Source organism: Herpailurus yagouaroundi, unplaced genomic scaffold, assembly GCF_014898765.1.
Source record: "Herpailurus yagouaroundi ecotype Mexico unplaced genomic scaffold, PumYag 191, whole genome shotgun sequence".
In the NCBI taxonomy this organism is placed as follows: Eukaryota; Metazoa; Chordata; class Mammalia; order Carnivora; family Felidae; genus Herpailurus; species Herpailurus yagouaroundi.
In genome coordinates this window covers 18668869-18687729 of record NW_024412422.1, presented here as the reverse complement: position 1 = coordinate 18687729, position 18861 = coordinate 18668869, and the positions used below count along the sequence as shown (strand labels likewise).

The 18861-nt window shown below is 61.3% G+C and overlaps 1 protein-coding gene and 1 long non-coding RNA gene across 10 annotated transcripts in view; one reads left to right on the top strand and one right to left on the bottom strand.

Moving 5' to 3' along the window:
• RIMBP2 (RIMS binding protein 2) overlaps positions 1 to 18861 on the top strand; it is a 170687-nt gene that overhangs the window by 105152 nt on the left and 46674 nt on the right. For 7 of the 9 annotated variants that reach the window (XM_040444110.1, XM_040444114.1, XM_040444107.1 and 4 more), the window contains exons 5-8: positions 2100 to 2150; positions 13113 to 13314; positions 16396 to 16541; positions 17171 to 17250. In XM_040444110.1, coding sequence (XP_040300044.1) covers positions 2100 to 2150; positions 13113 to 13314; positions 16396 to 16541; positions 17171 to 17250 — 479 coding nt within the window. Of the gene's footprint in view, positions 1 to 2099; positions 2151 to 3228; positions 3300 to 3702; positions 3724 to 13112; positions 13315 to 16395; positions 16542 to 17170; positions 17251 to 18861 lie in introns of those variants that run through there. The other 2 variants (XM_040444113.1, XM_040444111.1) reach the window with 2 other exon arrangements.
• LOC121010443 (uncharacterized) lies at positions 5212 to 7421 on the bottom strand. The gene is made up of 2 exons (XR_005781165.1): positions 5915 to 7421; positions 5212 to 5377 (listed from the first exon to the last, which is right to left on the bottom strand). It is a non-coding gene; the product is annotated as an uncharacterized LOC121010443 (long non-coding RNA).

Here is an 18861-nt window from a genome sequence, read left to right as displayed (position 1 = left end):
GTGGCCCCGAAATGAGCTTCGCTTAAGCTGCTGCTTAGATGTTTTGAGAATTCAACGCTGCCAATTTTAACTGTTAATTTTAACAATCTATTCTGATTGCCCAAATGGCCCAGCTCGCGATAGCCTATGAAAACGAAATCCTGATTCTCTCTCGAAGCCGGAAACCGAGTCATTACCACAAACTTGGCGGAGTTTTCACAGACCGCCTTGGGGTTTTTTGTTATTTTTCATCCTGCCAGTTGGAAACTATCTTTGACTCAACTGGCTCAATGGTGGGGTTATTTATATAATCTCTATACGTTCTCCGGATGGCTGTCTCTTTTACCCTGTTTTGTTATTTATCGAGGCTCTCATTTCTGCTTTGAAAGGAACGGTTTTCAGCACTCTGAAGATTGCACCGAATTCAAGAACAGTGTAATTAATCCGGGAGTCTATTCGCTGCCCCAGCTCTTGAAGCCCCTCCTGGGGCATTGGCGCCCACGAGGTGCCTGTGGGTGGAGTCGGCAGGAACCTCAGGCTGCTTCATGGTGTCCGACGTGCCGGGAAGCCGGGCTCCCGCCTCCTCCCGAGAGGCTGTTAAGATAACACTGTCTGGATTCCTTGAGATGTTGGGTGGCCCATCCCCATTTACTCTGCCAGCGCCTGGAGATGACGTTGCTCTAGAACCGAGTTCTAGATGCGAATCTCAGTTGAACACACGGATCCTTCGCTAGTGCTCGAAATTCTGAGGCAGGTGCCTGTAGTGGTGGGAGATCAACCTCTCCAAAGACCCACTTCCCAGTTCCTTTGGGAATGAACCCAGTGTGAGGGGGCATCCGTGCGGCCACAGCGGGTGGGGACAGGCTTATCCCTCCCGGTGTGGGATTCAGCCTCGGGCTCTCCCCGAACCTCAGTGCTTCCAGCTTTAAAGCGGGAAATGTTGTGTTCTCAAACGGCTGATGGTTGTGTCCCTTAGGACTCTTGGTTTTGAGGGACAGAAAACAGAAAGGGAATCTTAGTCGAACACGCAGCCGAGATGGGCTTCAGACGCGGCTGGATCCAGCACGCTCCTGCCTTTGCTCGCCTCTGCACTGGCTTCATTTTCGATGTCCAGCTGGAGGCCACTGGCTGCTGCAGCCTCGCCCCTCATGTTGGCCCGACAGCTGTGGCGCTCCACACTGTCCTTGACTCCAGCTCGGGTCCAGCAGGCCTAGAGCGTCTGTCCCCTCTCCCCCAGCATCCCCAGGCAAGGCGTCTTTGCTGTAACCTGGCTGCACACCTGCCCTTAACCAACCAGTGGAGTCCAGAGCTGTTATGCTCACGGTCCGGGGGCTGTGGCCCCAGAACACTCAGGACCCTTCCTAGGAGAGGGGGCCGCGAGTGCCGGGCAGGCAGGCGGCAGACATTCGCTGGCATCACGAGGCCAGACCCGGGTCCGGAGGGGACGAGGGACGATCACGTTATGTTTCGGTTTTGCGTGAACTCCCCACTTGGCTCAGGCAGCAGCCGTCCTGGGAAACTGGTTCAGTGAAACTCGTGACATTTCTCATTCTGTGAAGCAGATGGCTTTGCTTCAAGTAATTGGAGGAGGCCGCCCCCGCCGTAGGCTGAGCCGCCGGGAGCCTGCCGGATGCCCGGGGCCCCCGTCTCTGCCTGTCCTTGGGGCCCGGGGACATTGTAGCTGACCTTCAGCTACCTGCGGGTCAAGTCTGCGTGACGCTGAGGGCAGCGGAGGGCAGCGAAGGGCATCTGGGGAGACGGCGATGCCGTCCGAGGGCTCAGGCAGGGTTGTCCTGCTCTCCTGGGTCCGGCCACCGTTTGCGTGTGGCCGCCCGTCAGGACCGGGGCCTTCGCCCCGTGCTCCGTCCGGCCTGTGCCTTCATTGCCACATCGGTGCACGCTTTCTGGTTTTGGCGAAGAGCGTCACGGCCGGCCAGGGTTCCTCCCGTCTTTTTCCGGAGGGGAGAGGACTCAAAACCGACCTAGCTCCTCACGACCGGGGGGGCTTCTTAGGGGGGAAAGGCAGTGACTCGTGCCTTGACGATCCAGACATCGATTGGAGGGTCTTTTCTTTCCCCTGCTTTAGGCCTTGACTCTTTTCTCTTTTTGCCGTAAAAAAGGCTCAGGTTGAAGCTGAGAAGAAGCACGAAGGCGCCGTGCAGCTGCTGGAGGTGAGTGCCGCGGTCAGCCGGCTGCCTCCGGGGGTGGGTGGGCTCGGGGACAGGCATGTGCACTCACGCCTCCCAGAAGCGGGCGACGGCTCCAAGCACCCACTGGGAGCCGGTCGGTAGCGCCGTGCACCTGTCCCTGCGTGGGGTCTGCACGCACAAGCGGGCTGCAGCCACGTCCCCATGGCCACACCGCCCGCCTCGGAGCCGGGGGCCTCAGGTGTGACCTGCTGTCCCCTGCGGGCGCCTCTCGGGTGGCACGTAAGGAGGATGAGGTCGCTCTCTCACGCGGGAGTAAGGAGAGCGAGCAGGTGGGCCACTCCCCTGGGCGCCCTGCCCGCAGGTGAATTGTGCAGGGCACACTTTAGGGGACGGCGCTGATCCCGGGGAAGCGTTTGGCAGGTGGTATCTGGGGAGGCATTTGCAGAGCTAGGAGGGGGACGACGTAGGTGATGAAAGCGGTGACCGGCATCCGAGATGCCGCCTCAGCACCGCCCCCGGTGAACGCAGCGTGGGGGCCTCTCTGCAGCCGGTCCTGCTGGCGCCGGGGGGGGGGGGGGGGGTGGGGCCGCGGGGGGCGCAGACCCCCCCCCCCGGGGGGCCGGGGGGGGGGGGCCCGCCCCCCGGGGCCGCGGGGGGGGCGGGGGGGGGGGGGGGGGCTTGGCAGCGAGGTGTGCAAAGTCCCACCCGCGTGGGGTCCTGGGAGGAGTGACCGCACCTCTGTCCCTCGTGTGGAGCCCCACGACTCCCCAGGAGTGGCGGATGGGCGGGTCTGGACGGAACTCAGACTCCCCCCGAGGCCCAGCCGCCTGCACGCTCTGTGCGTGATAAATGGGAGTAATGACCACGCCAGGCCTCCCGCCTACGCGGACAGAGGTCAGACAGTTAGCGACCCCCTCGCTGCAGACGCACGGGCGTGGGTGACGTCGGGCCTGCCATCCCCAGGTATGGGACGCGGCTGTCCCCCGAGATGACCTCGTCCTTCACCCACAGGGGACCAGCGGCCACGGACAACCGCGTGCACACCTCTTACGTCTCTCACGTTGCCTCTCAACGTCTATTCCTCCCGCAGGGAAAGGTTGCTTCGCTACCATCACGTGTATTAGAATTGATTTTTTGAGAGCGTCCATTAGCTAACGAGTATCTGGAGGGGTGAGTGTGACGAATGGCAGTGGGAGATACACAACCTGAGAGAATGGACACAGACCCCAAGTGGCCATGCTGCTCCCTGACAGATGATCTCCGCCCCTGCCTGAACCCCGCCCCCCCCCCCCCCGCTGCCATTCACATCATCTCCTGGCCGCAGGTCTGCTTCCTCTGCCATCACCCGGAGCCCGCTGATTTCATGTCTCTTGTTCTAACCCGCATTTGGAGCTGCCCGCCGAGGCCCCGCCACCCGGCGCCGGTGGCCGTGCATGCTTTGGGATGTGGTAGCATCGTAACGTGCTTTGGGTTTAACGAATGGAAAAGGCCGTGCAGATGTGCTGAGAATCCTCTGTCTTCTTTTGTTCACAACACCTTCCTGTGATTGTGTCCTGCTTTGCGCTCCGCCCAGAACGCCTTGGACAGCATGCAGGTATTTGAGGGAACCTCGTGTCCCCGTGTGTGCGTGGCGATGCCTTCCGCGTGCATGGGGCGTCCACGGGTCCCTGGGCCGGCTCAACCCAGCTCTTCCTCCGGAGCCGGCAGCTGGAGGTTCCTCCTGGTGCAGTGGGGCTGGGGGCTCGGGGAGCCGCTTGCAGGGGGCTCCACGGGGGCCCCGGGGGCGCGAGCTCTGGTCTCGCACGTCTTGAGCAGGCCCAGCGAACCTGGTCTCCCGTTTTCCGCGAAGGCTGTAACGGTCAGGCTGGAAGGGCATGTCGGAGCCCCGATGACCACTGGGGGTGGGGGTGGGAATTGGTGGGGCTCGTTCTGCCCTCAGGTCATTCACGGGACCCGGGGCCCAGAGCCCAGGATGCAGCTTCTCTGTCGGTCATCGGGGATTCGATCCTGGCCCCTGAACGCTCCGCCTTTGTGTTTGTGCTGGGGGCTTACCTTCTTCCGTGAACAAGCTGCCACGCTTCTCACTGGCCCCTCCCCCCCCGCCCCCCCCCCCCCCCACCGGGGGAACACGAGGAGCCGCGTGTCCCTCTGATCAGGGTTTTGAGTGTTTTCCGAAACTCTGACTTGGATCACGTATTCACGGAAGGGACGCTTTTCCCACTTTGGGGGTGAGTGGTTCTCAGAGTGGGGTTCCCAGGCTGGCCGTGTCAGCATCACCTGGGGGCTGGTTAGAAATGTGGGTTGTCGGGTCCCGCCTAACCTGTGGAGTCAGACGCTCTGGAGGAGGGAGCCGGGAACCTGGGAGGGACCCAGTTCGGATGCAGCTGGCGTCTGGGAAGCGTTGGTCAGTGTCTGCGAGGCTAGTCTGCAGAGGGCAGCACGTTGGACCAGCCAGCCCTCTGGGGTCTTAGCCGATCCGTGGCTCAGCACGTTAGTGACCCGAACCTCCACCCCTTCTGCCCCCTCACCGTCACCAGAAGCGTCGACAAGGAACATCTGTGGCGTGCCACACGCTTGTGCTGGAACGTGTCTGTGTCCCTGGAGGGTCGCACGCTGGTCACTGCCACTGGCCAGGTGTTCTACTCGGCAGAACAGCCCAGAACAGCCCCCCAACCTCACCCAGCATGACAGAAAACAGGAGTAGTAAGGATCGTCTCCAGAAACACGTTAAATAAAATCCCTCAGAACACCGTCGTGCTCGGAGCCGGTTCTGTGGGTGTCCCAGGCCCCGTTTTCTGATGAGTGAATGGCTAGGATGTTTGGGGACGGCAGGAGGGGAGCTGTGTCTGTTCCCGGTCAGGACGTGTGCAGAGTCCCAGCACCCGCAGAGTCGTCGGGACTGGCTTCGGGGCTTAGCAAAGATGGGTGTCGGGAGTTAACGCAGAGCAGAGCTTTTCCAGAATCCCGACAGAGCACTCTGTACGCCCAAGAGCGGGTAGTGTCAGTTAATCCCTCCGTGAGGGAGTTCTTTCAAGACACAGAAACAAGAAAATATTTTAAAATCGATTAACAGTAACGACAGTAACAGCAGGGACTATAGCGTTTATTGAACACTCACTCTGTGCCAAGTGCCGTTCTAGGGATGCATCTAGGGACATCTAGAGCTTGGTGCACACATTCACTTCATCTCCATGACGACCCAGGGGAAAATGAGGCACGGTCAGTTTAAGTGACTCGGCCAAGGCAAGCTAGTAGGAAGCAAAATCTGGACTCAAACCCCAGGAACTTGGTGCCGGAGCCCCACCCTTCAGCCGCTGCGTTGCAGCCTGGCTTCCCGGGACCTCCCTGTCCTGTCCTCCCTGGGAGCCGGGCTCAGCTCTTCTGCCAGCAACACTGCGGCGAGAGTTGAGTCGTGAATTAGTTCACACAGTGCAGGACTCAGAAGCCCCGCCTCCCCTGGCGGGTGCGTCACAGCGGGAGACGGTCCCCCATACCACGTGGCCACTACCCGCCGGGCACCGGACCCTGTCAGGTGGCCACCGCCGGCATCCTCTTTACCGGTTGGAAATCAGGCACTGAGACTGAGCCAACTGCTCGGGGATACACAGCTCGCAAGGGCAGAGCCGGGCTGCGAGGGCAGGCGGGCCCCCTGGTGGCACTGTCTGGGGCAGCCGAGGAAAGTGTGCAGGGGCGCGGCGCCCCTCCGTGGGGTGGGAGGGGACGGGCTCTGGGGTCCGTCGCAGGGGGAGTCCCCCCCCCCCCCACCGCGATGAGCTTGCTCTCACCGGGGTCGGTGCCGTGTGCTTTACATGTGCGTTTGGCTGCTTTGTGGCTTGTTCCCCCTGGCGTCTTCCTAGCGCCTCACTGCTTTGCCCCCAGCTTGCTGGTCGTCCGCTCCGGGATGAGGCATCAGATGGCCTGCGACACCAGACACTCGTCACAGCCAGGAAGGAACCCTCGCGGGCTCCTTTCGTCCCTGGGTCGCATCTGGGGAGACTTTCCAGAGCAGACCGCGCTCCCCCAACCCAGACAGGCATGGGGTCCCTCCTAGAGGTGGGACCCAGCATCCGGGCTGCGTTGTGACTTTCCTGGGCCCCGTGAAAATATCAAGTGTCACGTTTTACGTATATCTGCGTGGGTGTAAAGAGGGCTACGGTCCAGGTTGGAGTCGTTCTTCCCGTATTCTCTTTACTCCTGGTTTTCAAGGACACTGAAACGAAAACGTTTCCGCCGGTCCCTGAATGTGCCGGCACCGTGTCGCGGGGCCCTCAGGGAGGCGTCGTCACCCTGCTGGGCGGGTGTTAGGACACCTGGTTACTTGGTGACCCCGTGGCACTGAGTGCGCGTGTGGGTGAAGGAGCACGTGGGTTTGGTCCCGTCAGAAAGCCGGAGCTGGTTGTCAGCTGAAGCGTAAGGCCAGCCTCCCCAGCGCATCGCAGCTTCACGCTGCACACACAAAGGTCGTTTCCTGTCGGCGACACCCGCCGCCCACCTGGGAAGGCCCCCGGGAGTGCCCCGCCCGGGCTCCCTGCCTCCTGTGGCTGTGTCGTCCGGAGCACAGGGCTTCCTGGTGACTGCGGCAGGGACGGCTCCTACGTTCTCTTCTGTGTCCGCTGTGCACCGGCCGTAGCCAGTGACACTTTGCCACAGGAGAAACCGGGACAGCGTCACAGGCCCAGGAAACGAAGCCGAACGCGGCTGAGCTGTGGCATCGTCCCTGCCCCGCCTGAATTCTAGAATCCTCAGGACGTCGGGGTTGTGATGCTGAAGCGTGAAGGATTAGCCACGTCGAGAATCTGAAGATTCATCATTAACGTTTTCCATCCTCCGTGTCTTTACTAGAAGCCTCTTTGCCCCGGGAGTCGTGGTCGGCCTGGGGTCTCTGCCCCCGCCGGAAGAAGCTTCGGCAGCCCCGTCCTCCTGAGTCTCCGCTGGAAGACGACGTGCGTAGGGACAAGGACGCCACGCTTGCTCCAACGGTGGGGAGTTCGGCTGCCCCGGGACTAACCCCCCGAGTCCAGCTCTGTGTCCCTGATGCCGCCTCCGCTCACTGTTGGTACCCCTGAAGGCGATTCAGGAGTTCCGAGGTCCCGCCAGCGATCGGTGCTTATCTGCCCCCGTAAAACCACGTGACAGAGGGTGTCCGTACCGAAGCAGGAAAACTCCAATGGTCCAGACCCACCAGCTTAGAATCCAGTGCGATTTAAGTTGGACAGTTGGGGAAACGCTCACTCGTACGAACCAAAGCAAATGTTTAAGACACTTGTGTTTTAGCCGTGCTGGGTCCACACACTGTAGGATGTAAGACGTCAACTGGAGAGACGGCTTCCCTTACCGGAGTCTCCCCTTGGCTACGACGCGGTTCGTTTCAGTGTCAACATTGCATCATCCTGCAGAGGTTCTGGAACTCAGCCCGTCCACGCGCTTCCGTGGATTTTCCCATGGGCTCTGCTTGCAGGCAGGAGCCGACCCAGACGGGTATGAAACTGGCAGCAGAAGGCATTCCTTCATTCATGGGGTCACAGGGACGACGGCACTGAGTGTCCCCACTGATGGTGAAATCTAGGGGATTCTGATAGACTTGCATGGGCTCCGAGGTGCTGAAAAGAGACGTCCGGCCGGGGGGGGGGGGGTGGATGTGTGTTAGGGGGTTGGGTGACTGAGTTACTAGGATACCCGATCCCCCACCCCCAGCAGTGTCCGTGCTGAGGCCTTGCCCATGGAGGGTAGAAGGTTTCTAGCTTCTGCAACGGAGTCCCCACCCTGCCCCCCAGGGTCTGACCTTGCAGTTTGCCACTGGGTCCTGGAACACGTGCTTCGCCCTACGTTATAGGAGAAGGCAGCGAGGCCCACTGAGGCTGTGTGATTGACTTGCCTCCAGGTCCCCCGTGAGTGAGCGGGGGCCCCCCCGTGAGTGAGCGGGGGGTCCAGGATCCAGAGGCCTGGCCTCGTCCGGCCACTGCCTGGTGGTGTGACCCTGGCTTTTGTGCACCTTGGCCTTACTTCCTTACTGTGCCTTGGGCTCCTACCTCCTTACCCCGTGGGTCCCCCTGACGGCCCGCGAGAATGCGTGAGAGCCCCCGGCAGCGCCTGGCACGCAGCAGGCGTGTGGCGCTCAGAAACGGCTCCCGAGTCCTGTTTGCACGTCAGGACGCCACACACAGCCGCTGCTCCCAGGCTGCCTGCAGCGCTCCCTGGTTTCGCCTGCTGTTCTGATGATCCACGGCGGCCCTGCTCGGACGCCGGTGACCGGGCACGGCACCCCACATGGCTCTCCTTCACGAAGCCCAAGCGCCAGACGTGAACTACCCAGTGGCCGGGCTGGGCCCGCTAGCGATCGTGCTCGTGGTGTGTTTCCGTCATCTTTATAAATACCCGCATCCAAATGTGCAAGTCGCTGCGTTTCTTCCAGGGATAGTTGACTTGCCTGATGACTGTGCCATCTGTTCCCGCCGCGGTCAGAACACAGCCGCTTCTGAGCGGCCCCCACTCCCGATGCCTGCAGGTGGCCGGCTCCCTGGGAGGCCACCCACCCGGGAGGCGACAATGCCCTGAATCCTGAAATAAATACTTTTGTTCAAATACGCCAGCCGGGCGGATCAGCGGGGTCACTGCTGCCTTCCTGTTTGCGGGGAAGTGGTTCCTCCTGCTGGTGACTCTGGGACCCTCAGAGGCACCTCCCAGCCGCTGGCCGGCATCTGCCACCCGTGCTGCCCCTGCCCCTATAGCCAGGCCAGGACGCTGTGCTCCCGGAAATCCTTCCTGTCTTCCGGGAGGGGGAGAGCCTGATGGAGCTTCCAGAGGGAGTGTCTTCCCGTGCAATGCACGTTGGGTGTCACGGGTCCCCAGCTCCCATCTCCTCGCTGTCCTGAGTCTCCACCCACCCAGGCTACAGAGAACAGGCACCCGAAGCTCCTGGGTTCCGAGGGTTGACGTCCTGCTGCCCTATAGCCGTTGCCCTTGATGCCCGGAGGGGAAGCGAGGCCGGAGCGGGAGAGGCAGTTAGGCGTGGCCGGCTCGACCCCTCCGTTCTCTCTGGGAGCACCTGGAGGTGGGAGAGGCTCGGCCACCCCCCCTACACCTTTACCCCAGGTTATGATGGAAGCAAGGCCCAGACCAAGTGGCCTCACATGGACAGATGTGGATCAAGCAAACGCCCTGACAGACAGGCACAACACGGCACACCCGTGTTTGTCCTGTAGCCCAGCAACATCCTGTCTGCACCATCAGGACCTTCTGCCATCAGCTCCCATGGAAGGTGTGCTCGAGGGAAGATGTCAGCCTGACGGAGCCTGGTCCCCGTGGCCTTGGGCAGTCAGACGTCCTCTGATCAGTATCTGGACGCAGGACCGTTTAGAGGCTTGGAGCCTGCGGTCTTATGCCCTGTTCGCTTAAGGGTGGGATGGTACCTTTAACGTCACCGGTAATTGTCTGTTTCTCCCATTCATCGTGCTTAGGGAAAAGCTGACCATTTCATCAGGGTTGTTTCGTTTTTCCTGATTTGGGCCGTACCAGTGAGCATGGCTGGCCGATAGAGGCACAGAGAGCAGACGTGTTCGGGGCAGGTGGCTCCGGGCCGCAGCCGTCCTAGCGTCATGCTGCCCACCCCGGGAAGGGCTTCTCAGTGGTGCCGGCCGATTGCCCTGGAGTAGAAGTCTGTGCTGTTCATCCAGAAAGACTGTCAACTATCCATCTGACAGCCTGGAGCCCCAGACCCTGCGGGGGATCATCCTGTGGGCCACGAGGGCCACCCAGGCCAGCCTGAGCTGGTGCTGGGGACACTAGCCAGGAGTCATGGAGCCGCCGTGCCATCTCTAGATGGGACTCATCAGCCCGGACCGTTTGTTGGCCTCTGAGATACTTGTTGGCATTTAAAAACTGAGACGTTTTTCATTATACTGAAGACTTTCTGCTGCTCTTGGGAGACAAAGTTTTGCCTATGGTGGGTCTGGACGGTACTGAGTGGATGCAGACAGGACACCCATGCTCTGGTTTGCTGTGTCCCCCCCGCCCCGACCTTCCGCGGGCTTGCCCCTGCTCCCCTCCCCACTGGCATTCCCCGCCAGCCTCCGTGGGCGCCCCAGGCACCCCGATGCTCTGAGGTCCGCTCCCAGCAGAGCCGGACGCAGGGGAGGCGGCGTGTCACCGTCCCTGTCGCTGAAGGGGACCCTGGACACAGGAACACACCCCGGAAGGAGGGAGTCACTGAGGGCCATTCTCAGGGGGCTCAGGTCCTGGGCCTGCCGGCAGTGGGTGCCAAGGACGCCGTGGTCACGGCGGCACAGGAAGGGTGCTGCCACTGGGTGCCTCCATGTGCCCCCTGTCTCCCCGTGTGTCTGAGTCCTGTGGGGCCCGGCCAGGGGAGCTCGGTCGCCCTCCTCCACCTCTGTGCCCCGCCCTGTCCCGGAAACCCCAAGCCAGACAGCTCCGGCCGGCCCCACGTGTGTCTCAGGCGCCAGGATCCAGCGGCGACCCGTCAGGACCTCGGCCGTGCTCTGCACGCAACACCGTTCACGCGCCACCGAGACGTTCCTGGCGCCTGCAGGCCGCCTGCAGCATCATTTCGTACTTTCGTTGAATCTGCTCATTTTTAAAAACTTTTTATCTTGAAATAATTTGAGACGCACAAGAAGGTACATAAACCGCTACGATCCTTCCCACGTTCCCTTCGCCCGGCTCCCGGGGCCGTGACGCACTCTCAGGCCCAGAGCCCATGTTGGCGCAAGCCGGGCCGCCAGGCTACAAGCCGTTACGTGGATTTTGCCCGTTTCTACGTTCATCCTCTTCCCCATCTCGTGTGAAGTTCCGTGGGGTCGGTTGTACGTAGAGATTCGTGTCGCCACCGTGGGAATAGGGATGCCCCATCGCCCCAAAGACACCCCCTCCTGGTACCCCTTGGGAGTCACGCCCTCCCACGGCCCCGGCCCCGACAACCGCTGATTTGTTGTCCGTCACTATGGTTTTGTCATTTCTAGAGTGTCACATAAGCGAGGAATCTGTTTGCTGTTTTTAGCAAGGTCACTTGTCAACGTGCACACAGTGCTGCGAATTTGATCTGCCGGAATTTGTCGTGACGCACGTGAAAATGAACTCACGGCCATCTCAGTGGTGCTCGTGTTCTCCCACGAGCCACCTGATACCCCACACACCAGCGCCGGCACCTGGGAGCCCACCTGGATAACCCAGGGGAGCTCAGGCCTTCCAGCGCCCCTCGCCCGAGGGGGGGTAGCCCGCCTGCCTGTCCCCCAAGGGCTCGCGGCTCTGCCCTGGGGCAGATGTTACCCCGTACTTGGGTCCCGGCGGCCCGGGCTGGGGGCAGGTCTGACGCCGTCCCAGTGTCCCCCGCCTGCGCCTGGGAGCGCTGGCTGATGTCGCTTCTCTGCCTTCCTCGCTGGAGACAGCTGTCACAGACAAGCTCATTCAGCTTTTTAAAAGAAGCCTGCTGCTTTTTTTTTTTTTTTTTTTTTAATGAATCAAAGAAATTAATTATAGGCTTGGGGTTTGTTAGGTTTATTTTTAGAAATCCCTGATCTCAGACACAAATAGCACTTCATTCTATACTGAGGAGCTGGGAAGCTTAATGCCAGAGGAGGGGAAGGGGGGGAGGGGGAGGAGAAGGAGGAGAGGGAGGAAGGAGGAAGAGGGGTAGAAAAGGAGGATGAAGGGGGGAGGAGGAAGGGAAGGGGGAAGGAGAAGGGGAGGGGAAGGGGGGGAGGAAAGGCAGGAGGGGGGGGGGAAGGAAAGGCACCTCTGTTGCTGGCTCTCCACAGTTGCGGGCCATCCCTGGCTGTCCCCACCCTCCTGCGTGCACACCTGTGTGAACCACACGCCTTCTGAAGGTGGACTCGCCACCGAGCTCTGTTCCAAGTGCTGGGGATGACGCAGGAAAGCCAGCAGCTCCTGCCCTCGTGGGGCTGGCACGTTAGTGGGGGAACCGGGCAGTACGGCAAATCAATAACACAGTAAATGGGATTTGCCGTTTATCATGGAATAAGGGATGGAGCGAAGGCAGGACTTCTGTGCAGACGAAGTAAGCCCCCCGCACAGCAGATCGGTTCCCCCTTTCGTGGATTCGGCAGACGTGTCGAGCACCTACTGTGGGCCTGATTCCGTGAAAAGCACTGAGGCTGTATCAGGGAGGGAACCAGAGAGGCTTGGACCTCACGGTGCGGGAGACAGAGGAGAAATAGCCCAGGAGCTAATGCAGCAGCGTAGGGGGGCGGTACCGCAGGGAAGGGGTGGAGCTGACCCTGCTCGCCTCCCTCCCTGGCGTGCGCCCCGCCCCGCCGTGGACAGTGCGGGACGCTCTGGTCCCCGTGGCAAAGCCTTGTGTCTGCACCGGGATGGGAAGTGTGGTCTGTGAGTGGGGAGCGGAGAGTGTGTCTCCAGCCACCCGACCTGAGAACCGGCTGGGACAGGAGCAGGCAGTCAGCAGGGAGCTTCCCTTTCCCTGATGCGTGTCTGGGGGAGCCCCCCGCCCTCCCCGGTGCTCCCGAGACCCCTCTGGATGTCTGCAGATGGCGGCTATGTTGCTGACCGAATGCAGCAGGTAGAAGTTCCCGGTTATTGCCAAAGCACTTCTTTGGGGTTAGGTTCCATGAACGGGTCTGCGGGTTAGTAGCCGGGCTGCCCCCGTGTCTGGGCTGTGTCACTGCCTCGCACTCCAAGTTTCAAATGGCTCCGGTGGGGCGTGTCCACCACCAGTCCCTGGGCCGCACACACAGCCCAGAACAATCCACGGTTGGCTGGGAGCTGACCGTCCGTAGGGTTTCTCTGTACCTGTGGTTTCCCACGTCTGTCTGGTGAGGAACAACGGCCAGGCCGCTCAGGACGCTTGGTTTGATGGGACACTGTCCTCCTGTGGAGGTGGGAGGCAGCACACGTGTGCACACACGCGTTCACACGCTTTCACACGCAGACGCACAGACACACGTGTCCCCCACCGCCCGCCCCTGACCGCGTGTCCGTGCGTCTGCCGTGCAGAGCAAGGTTCGGGAGCTGGAGGAGAAATGCCGGACGCAGAGTGAGCAGTTCAGCCTGCTGTCGCAGGACCTGGAGAGGCTCCGGCAGCACGCCGGGAAGATCGACCTGCTGGGAGTCAGCCCTGGCATCTCCGTAGACGTCCCCGCGCCCGGCAAGCCTTTCCCGCAATTCATGAACGGACTCAGCCCCTCCATCGGCAAAGGTGAGTGCGTGGCGGAGGAGGGATGGCCGGTGACCCCGCATCTGGGCGTGCATAGTGAGCGTCTGTCTGACCCGCCGGCCTAGGCACCGGCGTCCCAGGGCTCCGAGCGATGGCGGGCCAGCCGCAGTCACTGCGCACGCACAGTGCACCAGCCCCCGTTCTGAGCACGCGATGCCGTCGGCAGACACGCTCCTCGCGCGGCCGTGTACCCTGGAGAGCGACCGGGGCGAGGCCAGGGTCCACGAGGTGCACCGCTGGGCTGTGGCCGCCTCCCACCTTCGTGCCCTGCCCCCTCCGTGTGGGGACCGATTTCCGTTCCTGCTCAGGCGGCGACGGTGAGGGCGGTGAATTGAGCGCCCCCCTGTCACACTTGTGCTCAGGACGCAGGATGGGGATGGACCTCGTACGTCGGGGGAGGGATTTCGTCTTTGTATCCAGCATGGAGATCGCAGACGTGTGTCCTCAGGCCTCGCCGCGGCTTCCAGCTGGGGCACAGAGGCTGCCTTGATCAGTCGGGACTGTGCTCCCCGCCCAGGGGCAGCTGTCCCAGGACACGGGGGTTGCAAGAATACCCGCCTGTTTAAAAGTTATTGTTGTTTTTAATTTGGGGAGATGAGTGTCAGAGTCCCCCCCCCCCCCCTTTTGAGTTCCGTTGGAGAGAGAACGTCCAGATTTCTCCCTGTTGGCATCAAAATACGTGATCGTTTCTTTCTGATGCTTCGTGATATTAAGACAAAGCGAGGCTGCCTTTGTCTTGATAAATGACGTGCCCCGTCCTTCCCGCTCAGTCATTAGCTACGTGCCACGTGGCTGTGAGCAGCAGGGCAGAGGGAGGAGGGTCTGCACACCCCTCCAGGGTGTTCCGAGGGCATGGTGCACCTAGCCCGTGTGTCAGGGCTGCGGCTGTGAGGTCAGCCAGCTGGCCAGGCCCCTGTGGAAACGCCTCTTGGTGGCTGGAGACAGACAAGGGGACAGATGCGTGAGGACAGAGTGACAAGCTAGAAAGTGACCCAGGACTGCTTCAGACCAGGCGGACGAAGAAGCCTGGCTCTAGGAAAGGACGTTGGGCTGTGCCGTCTGAAGGATGAGAAGGGGTAGGACAGTTTCAGCTGTCACTAGATGAGACAAACATTCTTAGGCCGGGTGGCCGCATGAGGTTGGCCGGTGATGCTTTTCAAGATCCTGACACGGGACGGGGACACGTCAGATCCTCAAGGACAGGGACAGGGTGCCTGGAGGCCACGCAGAACGCCCGTGTGCGCTGAAAAACGCAGCCTCTGAGTGCAGAGTTATGGCCCAGGGAAGCCTGTGGTTTCGTGGCACCCAGGGTTTAACAGGGGCCTGTCACGTGGAACCTCTGCCTGGCGTGCACCAGAGCCCCAGACTGCCGGGGCAGGCGGGTGCTCGCCCACGTCGGGTCTGCAGGCTGGTCACAGCAGAGCACCCGACCCACCGTCGCGTGCCCACCCCGGCCCACGTGGCCAGCCATCCCTTCTCCCCATGGTGTCTTGGGCTGCTGTGTGCGCGCCTCCGTGAGGCATGCAGACGTGCGTCCAGTGGGAGTGGCTCGGTATTGAAACAATCTGGAGAACAGGGTGTGACCCGCGGTGGTGGAAGGTGGGCACTCAGGCCCACAGTGGTTCTGGGTCGCCACCAGGTGGATCGATGAGATCCTGGTGTGCGAATAGGTTTGTAGCAAGCCTTCCACACAGCCGCCTGGATGGACGTAGCTCATGTAACAGTCAGTGAGCTCGCCCCACGAGGGGGCGCCATTGGCAGGGCCCACGCGCCCCTGGCTTCACCCTTGCCCTTGTGGCATCGCTGACCGTGGCTCCACGTTCCTCTGAGGCTGGCGTAGGGCACTGGCCCCACTGTTCTCCCTTAGGAGTGCTGGGCTGGAGGCACAGCCTGTCTGTCTGGAATGTTCCTTCAAAGAGGAAACAGTCGACTGTGCACCTGCTCAAACAGCTTCTGTCCAAAAGCGGGACTCGTGACTTCCACTGCCAGGGGGTCAGACCGGCTGTGGGTCAGAGGTTGGCCTTTCCTCCTCCTCAGCTGGTGCCCCGGGGCTCCTGGGCGCGTATTTGCGCAGCATCACTTTGCACCTGCTGTATGCCGAGCGCTGCCGTGAGCAGTGGGGACAGACGGCAGTGACCAGGCCACACCTCTGCTCTCTGGGATCTGACGCCCCAGCAGGGCCCTGTGTCTGTTCTGGCCTGATTCCATTTCAGGGGTGTTATCCCACAGTTCTTTTAACCGGGCCGGAGCCGCGGGGCCCCTGGCCGGTGAAAGCCTCTGTAGGGACACTTCCCACCTTACTGCGAATCATTTGGCCTTTCCCAGCGTGGACTCGGCAGGTTGAATCTTCGGTGAGATGATCCCGAGGTCTGGCTGCTGCGGACAGAGGCTGGACAGAGAGGTCAGGGAGGGAATCACTGCTCCTGTGCTTCTCCTTGGAATTCTAAACATTCCCAGCCTCTTGGCCGCTTTGTATGTAAATTAGGACACTTTGGGTCCTAAGTGACAGCGACGCTGATCTAAATGGGTGTGAGCCGCAGGGAACTTGCTTATCACCTGGAGTAGATGAGCCAGTATGTCTGGCTCCCGCACAGCTGGATTCGGGGGCTCCAACTGCGCCCCCAGGATGCGTTTCCTACCCATCTGGCGGCTCCCCTTCTAGGAGCCAGTTCTGGTGGGACAGACCTTCCGCCTCCTGGGGGCAGTGTGGCTGCAGCATCACCAGGCCTCACAGCCTCTCAGTTTGCAGCCAGGGAAAAGGAGAGGCTCTTTCCCTGTGGCTTCTTTTAATTCCCCGTGGCTGGACCTTCCCACCGCATGTTTAACACTGCCATCGCCACCAGACCATCCTCACAGCCAGGAGTGGACTCTGCCGGGGGGATGGCCTGGCGGGCCATGGGGTCAGGTGGCCAGTGGGGACTGAGGGCAGGAAGAGGCAGCTCCCAAGATGAAAACCTGAGGCTGGTGCCAGCGAGGGGGACGGGCACGCTGGAAAGTCAAAGGACCCACGCGTCTGTCACCTCACTGGCATCCTTGTTCAAATTGTCTCGATGTCGTGGCCAGGTCAGGAGAGCACCGTCGGAAGCCGCACTGTGACCGGGGACTATATCCGGCCCCTCCCGCTCCCTGGTGACAAGCCGGAGCCTCTGCCCATCAAGCCCACCTTTCTGTCGAGATCCGCTAGCCCAAGATGCAGATCTGAATCAGACGTGAGTTCTGGCCCGCCCATGCGGATCCGTCTGGTGGGAACACGATGGTCCTCTCACCTTCCTTCCTCCCCCCTCCTCCTCCCTCTCCCTCCGGGCGTCTTCCCTTCCTCCCGTAAATTCCCATATCTGGTCTTCATCGGCCCTCGTGTCACCTCCTCCATGCAGTATTCCCGGTTGTCTCAGCCCCACAGCACCAGGCACCCTCTGACACGTGATCGCGGCGGACGGTGTCTGTGTCCCTCGCAGGGCCGAGCCCCTGTGAGCAGAGGCCATGGGTCATTGTCCGTCTCTGTGTCCACAGATGCCCGGTAGGGCCTGGTGATCTCGCACGGTCTGCCCGGCGAGTCCCACACCCCGTGTTGGGGGGCCCCACGTCTGGTCCACTCTTGGCTTGGGAAGATGCGTTCTTTATAAACGTCCTTCTGTGTGACCAGGGGGCCCACACTGAGGGAGCCGCTTCATCTCCGGGCCGGTGCCCAAGACACAGAAGTTGGTCTAGTCGGGGCTCGTGGGAGCTCCGCGGTCTGGGGCGAGAAGGCTCAGCGAGACTGAAGGGTTTCCTGTGTGCTTCCCGCAAAAACGTGACCCCCGCCGCCGCGTAACCTGAAGGTGGTTTGTGTCTTTACCAGATGGATCATGAACGCAGTTCCAGTACCTCCAAGCAGCAGAGGCACTCGGGGAAAGTCCACCTGTGTGTCGCCCGCTACAGGTAAGCACGAAGCTCCTCTCTGCATCTCCGAGCATCTGTGGACGTGCGGGGGGGGTGCCTTGGGGCTGATGGGGCCGCGGGTCTGGGCGTGCTCCCCTCCCCACCCTCCCTGGGTCCTCGGCCGAAGGCAGGCAGTTCGACCAGACTCGGGAACGGGGAAGGTTTGTTGTCGGTTCTGATGGAAAGCGAGTAGAAGGTGGATTTGTTTCTCAGGACGGCCGTTAACGACTTACGCAAAGTGGGAGACTTGAACCAGCAGAAGCACGTTCTCTGGCGGCTCTGGAGGCGGGAAGTGCGGGATCGGGTCAGCAAGGCTGTGCTCACTGGGGGCTCTTGTAGCTTCTGGTGCTCCAGGCGTCCCTGGGTTATGGGTGCGTCCCTGCGGTCTCTGCCCGGCCTCACGTGGCCACATCCCTGTGCACCTGCTCGTTCTCTCTCTCTCTGTCAGTAAGGACACCAGTCGCTGGATGGGGGCCCACCGACTCCAGCACGACCCCATCCTGATCGCGTCTGCAAAGACCCTATTTCCAAATAAGGTCATGTTCCCCACACTGGGGGGCTAGGACCTGAACCAACATTCAGGGGGACGGTTTAGCCCTCGGCAGGTGGCAAGCTGAAACTCACAGGGGCACATTCTTGTCCAGAGCCCCCGTTTACTGCCTTTCTGGGGTCCTCACACTTGCGAGGCGCCCCTCGCTAATTTCTCGCTGGGGTCCTGTGGTGTCCACGCTCAGTGGGAACTAAGGAGCCATCTGGTCTGAACGACCCTCAGAGTCTTTGTGGGGAACGACCCCCCCAATTCTGAGACGGGTGTGGGGTAGCTGCCTCCCCACAACTCCGCTACCTGGGGACAGTGCCGGCAAGCCCGAGACCAGATTCTGCCACGGGAAGGAGTTAGCCATAAACCACATAGTTCACGTCTCCCGTTCCTCACGCTCGATGAGGACCCAGCCTCTCGTCCTTGGTTTCCGCTGGTCGGTATACCTGGCACGCGTTCCGTTTTCTCCAGTGGGAGCCCTTCGTAATGGCTCTCGCGCTGAACTGGGCTCTCGGGACTGGCTCACTTCCCAGCTGGCCTGCGCCCTGGCGAGCCACACTCCCCAGCCTCCCCAGCCTCCCCGCGTGCCGTGTGCCCTGGGCTCGCATTCCCTCCTCTTCCAGGAGAGGCGAGGTCTCATTCCGGGAACAGGGGCCCAACAGCCGGTGCACCCCGTGGATGCGTTCTGTAGCCAGCGTGAAGTCGGGCACGGAAGAAGACGGGCTGACCAACCGGCTTCCGTCTGCCGTTGCCGTCACCAGGCACGGCCCAAGTGCACGATGTCCCCTCGTTCGTTCTCTTCTTTGTTGGTGCCCTTGATGTGGTGCTGGTGCTGGCTTTGTGACTCTTTCAGCCACCCTGCCAAAGAAGCCCGAACCACGTGAGACCGAATAGCGCAGAGAGAACTTTGCACGTCTGAGTTCTCTTCGTACCTTACCACCCCCGCTGGGGTGGTTCTGAAGGTAAAGGCAGGAGTTTGGGGGGATCCCCTGGGACCAAACACGGACATCATTCAATAAGCCTGTGGAGGTTTCCCCAAACTTGAAACGAGACAATACCTGCCTGAGGCCGGG